Source organism: Sparus aurata, chromosome 10 (assembly GCF_900880675.1).
Source record: "Sparus aurata chromosome 10, fSpaAur1.1, whole genome shotgun sequence".
Taxonomy (NCBI): domain Eukaryota; kingdom Metazoa; phylum Chordata; class Actinopteri; order Spariformes; family Sparidae; genus Sparus; species Sparus aurata.
This window is the reverse complement of record NC_044196.1, coordinates 19,222,828-19,233,107: the sequence shown is the minus strand read 5'-3', so window position 1 is coordinate 19,233,107 and position 10,280 is coordinate 19,222,828. Positions and strand designations below refer to the sequence as shown.

Here is a 10,280-nt window from a genome sequence, read left to right as displayed (position 1 = left end):
GCATCCAATTTTGCCCAGTGGCCACTGGCGGTACTGCAGCAAAAAATTCCCATGTGGCTCAAAGAGCATTTTCCCCTAAAGCACAAGAAGAAACGTCTGTAAAACTGCTGAACTGCAAACAAGGTCATTTATGGCCCCTTCAGTTATTAAGTTTGAATTGACTCATATTTATACTTTTAAAAACTTTTCGAGAAAGAGATGAAATGTGTGTGACATACAGACACCATCTTGCAAAAAAAAACCTCCACACAGCCCTTTTGTATCATTTCATTCAGTTTTATTACAAACAAAAAAAATAAAGAAAGAAAAAAGGAGATGCGTCATCATTGACATGTTTCACTGCCACTCATCATTTGATCGGCACCACTACATACACAGTGACACGAGATACCCAGAAATTAACACAAAAAAAAATAAAAATCTGGAGAGAGGACAAAGTAAGAGTGGAAATAAAAAGAACTAAGTGCTTGTTTTTTCGACACAACGTTTTAGTTCAGGGGTTGCAAAATCTTTGTATGAAACATAATTTGTAAAATGGAGCATTTCCTGGGAAGATTGGTGCAAAATGTCCGGGATTCATGGGGATAAATTAACTCCTACCGTAGCTATCTCTTTTTTTTAAATTTTCTAACTTAAATTAGACTAGGATTTACAGGTTGACATCAGGTTCTTAATTCATTTAATGACTTTACATTTGTTCAGCTATGTTTATTAAGGCGTTTTTTTTAATGAAGCGATATATAAAATGGATTTCCAGCCTCTGATTTTCCAGATAATAACCGTGGGGTTAGATAGAATACATTTTCTTTTTGCTCAGAGAAGCATTTAGGGTTACATATGGCCGTCTTTTTCTATATATGCATATGTCATTTGCAAGCCCCAAATCTAAAACGTAAGCAAGAAAGAAATACGTTTTTCTTGTAATATATCTACCTCTGAAGTTATCTCAACTTCTTCGTTTGCAATTATAGGACAAACATGGCAAAGAGGTGCATCGTGTGTCGCACATACTGTATTTTTTCTTCTTCTCATAGTTACAAAAAAATGTCTCTTTTGGTAGAAGCTCTTTCTCGAAATAGCGACCGCGAAAACGACAGCAACAATTGACGACGACAATACTCATAATCGCGAGAGTAGAAACACAAGAAAACACGAATGAGCTGTTTAAATATGCAAAGTATATCACAGGAGTTTTGTAGAAAGAAACAGAAAACGAAAAAAAAAAACATCGGGGGGGAGGTGGATGGGAGGAGAGGGGAAGTTCGAGAGGTTGAGTGATCGATAGGTTTTAATAACACTGACTTGCTTATGAAAGGTTATAAACATTCATAGGAGGGTTTTTTTTCTGAAAAATAGCGTCGTCGCGAGGCCTTTTCTGGAACAAACCCCCCAAAATACCTCAAAGCTCTGTACATAAACTAGACCCAAGGAAGCAGGATGGGAATATTTAATGTGGTCGAAAACGAGTCCTGAATATACTTATCCTATCATACCTTGCTGCGTGTGTTTATCTGTAACATGTACCATTTTGAGAGAAAAAAAAAGAAACAAAAAGCAAAAAAGCAAAGGTGAACAAATCTGGAGCTGTGCTTGGAGCTGCTCGGATTGAGAAATCAAGAGGGTTCAGCCTCTCGGGGAGAATTAGAAATAGTATTAAAACCACTGTAGGCACAGCTTGACACCATTTTTTTTTTTCTTTCCTTTCCACGAGACAGCATTATTGTGATTAGAGCATGCTTCAGGGGATGGAGCGCGGCGGTAGAAATGAATTTCACATGCAGCTTCCTGTCGAGAGTTTAAAGACCAGGCGAGGAGGAGGAGGAGGAGGAGGAAGAAGGTTACATGGCCTATTGAGAGAGCTAAAGGTTTCTAGGGTTGAGGTGGGTTAAGCGTTGTGTGTGTGTGTGTGTGTGTGTGTGTGGATGAGGTTAGAAGCATCCCAAGTGGAGGAGGAGGAGGAGGCCTGCGTGAGGAGGCCGCTTATGAGGAGTATAATGGTTTGAGGCAGACGAGAAAAGGTCACAAGAAGTTATGAGACAATGTGGACTGTGTGTAGTGCAGGAGTGTGTGCGCATGTGTCCAAGTGTGTGTCCGTGGAGCGTACGTGCATAGGTGTGTGAGTGTGCTGTACGTGCGTGCAGTCGTGGTTTTTTTTTTTTTTCTCGGGGAGTACCAGTCAGCGTAAGTAAAGTTTTAGAAAACTTCTCGGAGAGAAGGTGAAGATATCTTTGCAGCAGATGGGTTCAGTGTGTGTGCGCGTGAGAGAGTGTGAGCATAAGTGTGTGTGTGTGTGTGTGTGTGTAGTCTAGTCGTCGATACAGATGACCTCTCCGCTGCGCTGCTCTCGCCGGTTGACTAGCAGCTCTGCTTCACGCTCCTTCTTTACAGACATGGGAGGCCCGTTCAACACTGCAGGGGGAGAGAGAGACGACAGCGTTCAGTTCTTTCTGTTCTGGAAAATTTCTAGGAATTATTCTGGAAGTTGGACCGCTTTCGAACAATTTTGGGATGTGCAAGACATTTAGAAGTATGTGCAAGTAACCCGAGCAGATAAAAGTCATTCTCTGCGTACCCATACTTCTATACTATTAAGTATGTCAGAAAAATATTTAGTATGACTCAATATGAAAAATGCAACACAACCAGAACGTCCTATTACTGCGGGTCGCATTTTTGCAGCATGCAAGCCAGCATGCCTCCCTGGCTTTTCTGACGCACAATCCTCTGCAGAGCGGAAGATACGTCACATATAAACAAAACACAAACACGTGTGCCTTTTCTCTGTATGCTTGGAAAATTTCACACCAATGCCGCGACGGATATAGAATCAAGCGGGTCAAAGTTCATGGCAAATCTGCAGGAGCATAGTGCCATGCCGGAAAAAGAACAATAAACGTCGTAAAAGGATATTTTCACGTTATCGTCATGAAATACAAACATACAAAGTTGTAACAAGGAACTTTTCTTGTTATAATATTTTACTCTTTATCTCGTCATACCGTGTCGACATGTTATGAAATGAAAGGGTTTACCTAATTATGGGATAAACAGCCAAAACAAGCTGAAACAAGAAAAGTTTCTCGCTTTAAATAATAAGTTATAACGTGAAATGTTTTTTGGTAGTGTGCCAAGTTTCTACGTCTTAATGACATGAACACATCGCGTTGCAACGATAGATTTCTCGCGTTATAACACGACACCGACTCTGACGATACTAAATCTGACAGAAACAAATCATAAAACTACAAAAACCCCCCCACAGTTTAACACATTCTTCTGTTTCGACTGGTGCATCTTTCTTCCCTATTACTGTAAGAATCTAGAGGAGAATGTGTTTAAACCAATACGCTTCTAAAAACAATCTAGTCGTTTTTTTGGGGGGGGGAAACCAAAACGTTGTATTGTTCTCAGGAAATCAAAAAGAGGAATCTTTTCTGCAGTGGAGTTGATAAGGGTGATAAGTACATCCTCTTTTGCAACGTCTGTCAAAGTTTATGGGAAATATTGCCTCAGTTTTCTTTTGGCCTCGTTTCTGAAACATGTCTGGTGTTGACAGGGAACCCGCCAATCATCTCGCTCTTGGTTTTTTTTTTTTTTTTTCCCCTCCTACGATAATGCAACCAGAGTGTCAGGACACGATGAGCAGCGGCTTCAGAGCAAACAAACTGCACCCAGGCTTGCTCAATCGTACTCTGATAATCTTTTTTAATGAGCAAACTTGCATAATACAGTACATCAATATGTCATATTACATACAGTATCATGTTGACATTAATGATAAAAACCCAGAATGCATAACGTTTTAACCTGGACGAAAGCGAGGCCAGCAATGAGTAAACACACACACACACACACACACACACACACACACAGGCAAACGAGGTCACAGACAAACACACACACATACACACGCACACACACACACACACATGCATGGAAATGAACATCTTTCTCCACGACTGCACAGCTGGCGAGCAAAGGGATCTGTGCTTCCCACATTTGTGCGCTATCATGAATCTGCTCGGGGAGTGGAACGGCGAGTTTAGCGCTCCTTTCAAAACAAAGCCAGGAATAGACTAACAGCGCACTTCTCTCTCACTCGCGCCACGGGGAAAGATAAACTGTCATAACACCCCCGTGCAGATCAAAGATGCGATAAGGAGCGTTTTGGGGGCTGAAGACGTTTTTGGGGGGCTGGAACTGTGTGTGCGTGTGTGTGTCTCGAACCACAGTGGGGACCACTTATGGGAAAACGTATGGCATTGCGCCAGTGGAGGCCAACAAAAGGGATGGAGGGAAAGAGAAAGAAGAGAGACGGGGTTAGCGAGTGTGTATGTGAGTGTCGGGGGGGGGGGTTGGCAGACAAAATCTGATAAGAGGCAAAACAAATCGAGGTAAAGACTGGGTGAAAGAGCAGGAGGAATTACGGTCGCGTAGAGGGAGAGAGAGAGAGAGAGGAAAAAAAAGATGCAGAAGCAGAAGATAGAAACTTGGAAGAGAGAGAGAGAAAAAAACAATAGAGCGCTCTGGAAGAGTAGAGGACAAATACGAACAGCGGTGCAGAAACACAAATGATGCGTTTGAGGTAATTTGGAAACAGTCTCATTATGTACTTTGTCCACCAGAGAGCGCTGACCAATATTTTTGAACACATTCAAAAAGGACCTTTATTCAAAAAATGTATCTATTTGAATGAACTCAAAGGCCACTTTTGATACCATTTATATCTTGTACTTTTCAAAATAGCCATTCATTGTATTCACATTCACTAATTATCACTGGTGGCGGAGCCCGCCATTCCCGCACTGGATTCAAATCAGTGTTGTTGATATGAAAATGGAAGCTACAACGATAACTTGGTCAACTAATAAATTAATCACCAACTATTTGATAGTAAATTAATTTTTTTAAAGACAAAAAATGTCAAAATTATTTGATTTCAGCTTCATACGTGTGAATATTTTCTGGTTTCTTTACTCCTCTATGAAACTGGACATTTGTGGGCTTTGGGGAAAAAAAAAAGTTTTCACCATTTTCGGACACTTGGTGGACAAACAACAAACAGATGAATCAAGTAAATCATCGGCAGACTCATCAATAAGAAATATAAGTGTTCGTTCCTGCTTTAAAGGAAACGACGCAGCATGTGATTCAGTGTGACTGTCTGTGGTTTTTTTTTTTTCAAACAACAATGTCAAGTGTTTGCTGGTTCCAGCTTTATGAATTTAGGGATTTGCTGCATTTTTGTTTCATTTCTGATAATGAGTGAAGTGTCTTGGAGTTTCGGCCTGTTGTTTGGACAAGGTCTCTGGGAAACTGTGATGAGCATTTTTCACATTTTATAGACTAAACAATTATCTGTGAAAATAACTGTTGCATTGATCGAATATGTATATAAGCTTAAGTTGCAGCCCCACTCACTATAAAACATGACGTGGCCATTTAAGGCATTATTTAAGAGCAGATCAGTTATTATCATTATAATTTTTCATTATTAAAAGAATGCAGGTTTGTTTGGCTGCACTGTTGACATACACCAGTTGCTCTTCTGTGGTATTTCTGTCAGTGTAGCTGTAGAGGTGTTTGCTGTAGTATTAAACAACACTTTGGCCTACCACCAGTAACCGTGATTATTGATATTGATATATCGGTCCAACAAAACTCCCGTATAAACTGAGGTAAAGAAGCTAAGATAAAACAGGAGGAGGAATTCGATGAGGCACTTGTATTACAACAGATAATGAATTCCCTCTGCGACGTCCAACATCGTACATTTCACTCTCCCGCCAGAATCACTCTGCACTATTTCACCTCTGTCCATCCTCCTCCTCGCTCTTTTTCTTCATACAGATCCATTACTCTCTGCAGCCCCCCTACAGCCTCACAGCAGCAGCAGCAGCAGAAACTGTTAGACAGATGAACATTTTCTTGTCCCAGATTAGCTTGGCTGTGAAGACTGCAGTTGCAGTAAAAAAATATGATGGATCCAACCTGGACATATCTCGAAGAATTCCTCAAACTTAAAACCATTTTATTCCTCTACCAGGTCTAAAACTCTGGGAATGCACTGGACGGAGCATCTCAAAAGGCAATAAAAAACATTCCTGGCCGACGTGACGGCCTGCGTCTCTCCCCTGTAGGTCCTGCCTACTATCTGATAGAAGTGAACCGCTGCCATCTTGGCAGGAAACGCAGCATATTTGCTTGCAGGAAAGCTTTGCGTGAGTGCATCTATGCCAAAGCCTTTCATCAGGAACAACCTTCTGTGTCTGAACTGTCAACTGTTCAGGAACTTAAAAAGCACAGGCTTGGTTTTAGACTGAAGAGTCCGTCCAGCTGAGGCTTGAAAGAGTTTCATAAATACATGTGTCGCAAGAGTCTGGAGGTAAAGAAGTGATTTGCATGTGTGCGCGTGAGTGTGCACATGTTGGTTTCGGTTAAATACAGATCAAAGAGTGAAATGTGAGCATGTTAAGTTTTGAAAGTTGTTTGCTGTCAGCGTCTTTGCCTTGGTTACTTTGATCAGGCATTTCCTGATTAAATTTATTTTTTTGTGTTTTTGCACAAAACATTCATAAAGTTGTTACGGCTAACTATCTTAACACAACCAGCAGACACAGAGCAACAATGACAATCGTTTGGAGTCATGTTTCTGTCCACCTAATGAGTGTCAACACCATATTATCTTCTTTTCACTCTTTTTTGGTCTCTACCAACTCTTGAAAATACTTATCTGGCTTTGTAAGCTGCTAAATGCTCCACTACGTTCACCAGCAAGTCGCTAAATTTTGTTTGGCGCTGGGCGAGTAGTGTACAGTGGGTTAATAAGAGCTTTTTCACTGAAAACACCTGCCCGCAGCTGGAAACGATGTGGATGACCGAACCAAAAAAACAAACTGAAAGACACTAAAATGTCTTAAAAAAAAAAAAATCACATTCCGATTATTGTGATTTGCGGGATTTCTCATTTCCGCATCACGGCTCGCACACACTTTCAAAATAAAAGAAATCGCTGCATCTTGGCCATCGTATGACATCTTATGTGTGCAGCCCTAATTAGCGCAGCTTTAAGGTTCAATTTAGCACTTTCTTAGAGCGTTATATCCGAGCAAAAGCTTTGAGAAGATACATATGTGAAGTTTAGCTTATTCTGTGTAAAAGAAAAATGGATTTGGATTTCTTCAAAGTAACAATGCTTCATGTTGGCACCAATCCTGAAGTCTGATGCAAATGGCCGTGCACACAGACACATGAACAAAGAACACATTCACGCACACACATACATACACACACACACACACACACACACACACACACACACACAGTATAGTTCTCATTGCAGGCCGCACCACTGCAAAATGTATCTGGTCTTTAAGTCCTTCGAGCTTAAAGGGAAATACCACTCAATTTTAGCTTAAAAATACCCACAGCTCTTAGAAAAGTTTGGACTGTGTAACCGTTCGCCCCTTCAGAGGAAGTTCGCCCTTCTCTCAAAGTCTGGGATGTCATGCTGATGTACAGCTCTACTGCACACACGGCGAGCTGGAAAAACGATGACACAGTCCAGAGTGTTTTATTTTCTCGGGGATCGGGGGACATTTTCCAGCGTGGAATCCATCACGCTGTCACAATAAAGAAGCTTAAAGAACAAAAAACGCCTCAAACGGAGTCCCCTTTTTTTCTCTCTCGATGACGGATTACAGTCTTTAGCTTTAGGGGAAGAGCTGCCCGTAAACACAGATTTTTCTGGCTTTGTTAAAAACAGGAACCGGAGTGATATTCCCCTTTAAGTGCGCTCCCTCCCCCCACAAAAAAAAAGGTGCAATAGTAAATACGCTTTGTAATACAGTACATATCTCAATACTAGTCCATCAGATTGAGTCAGAGCAGTGCTGCTACTGAATGTTGGACAAAGGCAACATCCAAGGTTTTTTTTTTTTTTTATATCTATGGTTCTTGCTTCTCTGCTTGGTTGGACTCAGGAATGCTAGGGCAAGAGAGTCCATGGGAAGTAGTGTTTTATACTTAGAAAACTTTTTTTCTCCTTCTTTTCTTTTCTTTTCTTTGAGTCCACTTTGTCCCTTTTCTATTTCGAGCTTCATCTGCCTGTACTCGGCAGATAAATTAGGTTCTTTGCAGGTTTCTCGGTTGTGTGTGAGGTCCACAGTGTAAATATATATATTTATATACGTGTGTGTGTTTGTGTGTGCGACTGAGAAGAGAGAGAGACGGAGGAGTGGAGGACCGTGGAGGAATGAGGGAGTGCAGGGTCAGAGCGAGGGGACCGGCCTGCTCAGTCAGCCGGCGGATGAAGAATTGATCCCGGTGGAAATCTTTCTTTCGCCGCAGAGGGAGCAACAGAAAAAGAAGTTTTTGAGAAATCCGTCTGAGGAGTTATAAAAAATATTTCTCTCCATTTCGGCCCTTCATATCTGAATTCCTGAAAACCTGTGATTGCATTAACATACAGTCTTTTTTTTCTACTCCCCCTCCAGACATCTTTCCCCTCACAGTTTTTTTTTTTTTCAGTAGCGCCTTTTCTCTTTTTACTCGAGGATTTGTTTGTTCCAGACAAGTCATCTCTCTTTCTTTTTCAGTCTCTCTGCCCCATTTTCTTCCCCCACGCATCATTAGCGCTTGATCCCGGGGCCAGCTTTTCACGTCTTCCTTCTTATTTTGGCCCTCTCTGCCTCTTCCCCCTGCAGCTGATTGCTTGTTCTCTCGGATCAAAGCGCCGCCACTTCTTTTCACATTTCATGTCCTCTCTTCGGTCCTTATTCGATCCACCTGTGAGATTTCCTTCTCCCTTTATATTCCTCACATTCCTGCAGTGTCAGAGTGCTCCGTCCGTCGTTCCTTCTTTTTGTCTCTCCATTCCCACCTTCTCCTTTTCAGTCTCCTCTTTTGTTACATTCCAGGATTTTCTATCCAAATGTCCTCTTTTCTTCCCCCCTCTGTGAGCCTCCCCCTCCCCACCCCCTCAGGGTTTCTTTGGTCGTCCGTTGCGCGGCAGGTTCTCTACTGTGTTGCTGAGCCGGTACTTGACGATGATGCTGTGCACCGTGGACTTGGGCATCCGCAGCTCCTGCCCGATGGCCCCCTCTGACTTGCCGTCCTTCCAGAGGTCCACCACTCGCTGCCGCTGCACCACATCGTGCTCCTTGGTCTTCTGGCAAGCGGCGGCTGACCCTCCGGCGGCTCCCCACGCAGCTCCCCCGATGGCCCCAGCAGCGGCGGCGGCTTCTGTGGGGGCAGACAAGCGGCAGACTGTAGTGGAGACTCGGAGAGGGGAGCAGGATAATGTGACACTTTACTGGTCCCCGTAGGGAATTCTCTTTTAGTTTTCTCCTCTGCAGGGAGGTCAGGGGTCAGTGGGGGAGCTACTGGAGCTGGCGGAGGTTCAGTGTCCTGCTCAAGGACACCTCAGCAGGACGGGTGCTTGCAGTCATGAGGGCTTGAACCAGTGTTCTCCACTCCGAGGAAAATCTAGCTAATCTCTAAGTTTTGTCTAGAATGTGGGACTCCTTTTAGTGCAGATGAGTAGTTTCCTCATGGCAGTACTGATCCTGAAACAGGTTTTCCAAAATGCAATTCAAGATATCGATAATGCCAAACACAAAACAATCCTTTCACTGGAGCATTTGGTGTGACATTACATTTCACAGAGGCAGACATGCATATTTTCTGGAGATGTTTTGAGCTTCTCTCAGTTGAAGGGCTATTAATGGAGGGGAGCTATGAGGTCACGAAATCAAGGAAATGGTGTTGTTTTAACTCCGTCCACTCCTCCCGCTCGCTTTTTTCCTCCCTGGCTGAGTCTAAGAAGGTCAGGAACCAGCGCGACCCTAATCAAGACCGTAAATGTGGCCTCATTTGCTGCGTGCCTGTGCCCTGCCAGAGTTCAGGGTGTTCAGTCTGTACTCGGCTCGGCTCGCTGCGAGGCCCCCGCAAAGCAAGAAACCCACAGAGTAACACAACTCGCGCGCGACTATTTCTGAACAGCCTTCCGCCGGTTCACAAGTCACAACACGACGTTTACACAACCAAACTCCTTCTGCGGTTTCTGTCCCTCTCAAAATACCTTGGTACAAAGTCCCAATGTTTTCTTGGCATGGCCCGATTCAGACAGGCTGAGCATAATGACATTTTCAGAGATAGGCCCTGGCTCTCTAAAATGCAATGCCTTTGACAGATGTCCCAGTCTACAATTACATAAATCAAGATACAGAGTGAGAGGAAGGCGCTGCTCTGAGAGAGCTGGCTGTTGTGGCCTTTTTTTT

General features: G+C 43.0%; 1 protein-coding gene across 3 annotated transcripts in view; it reads right to left on the bottom strand.

Moving 5' to 3' along the window:
* Window positions 1-255: 255 nt before the first annotated feature.
* The window catches only part of chd3 (chromodomain helicase DNA binding protein 3), a 44,450-nt gene continuing 34,425 nt past the window's right edge, over window positions 256-10,280 (bottom strand). For 2 of the 3 annotated variants that reach the window (XM_030430132.1, XM_030430131.1), the window contains exon 40: window positions 3,686-9,243. In XM_030430132.1, coding sequence (XP_030285992.1) covers window positions 8,981-9,243 — 263 coding nt within the window. In that variant the 3' untranslated portion in view covers window positions 3,686-8,980. Of the gene's footprint in view, window positions 2,410-3,685; window positions 9,244-10,280 lie in introns of those variants that run through there. The other variant, XM_030430133.1, reaches the window with a different exon arrangement.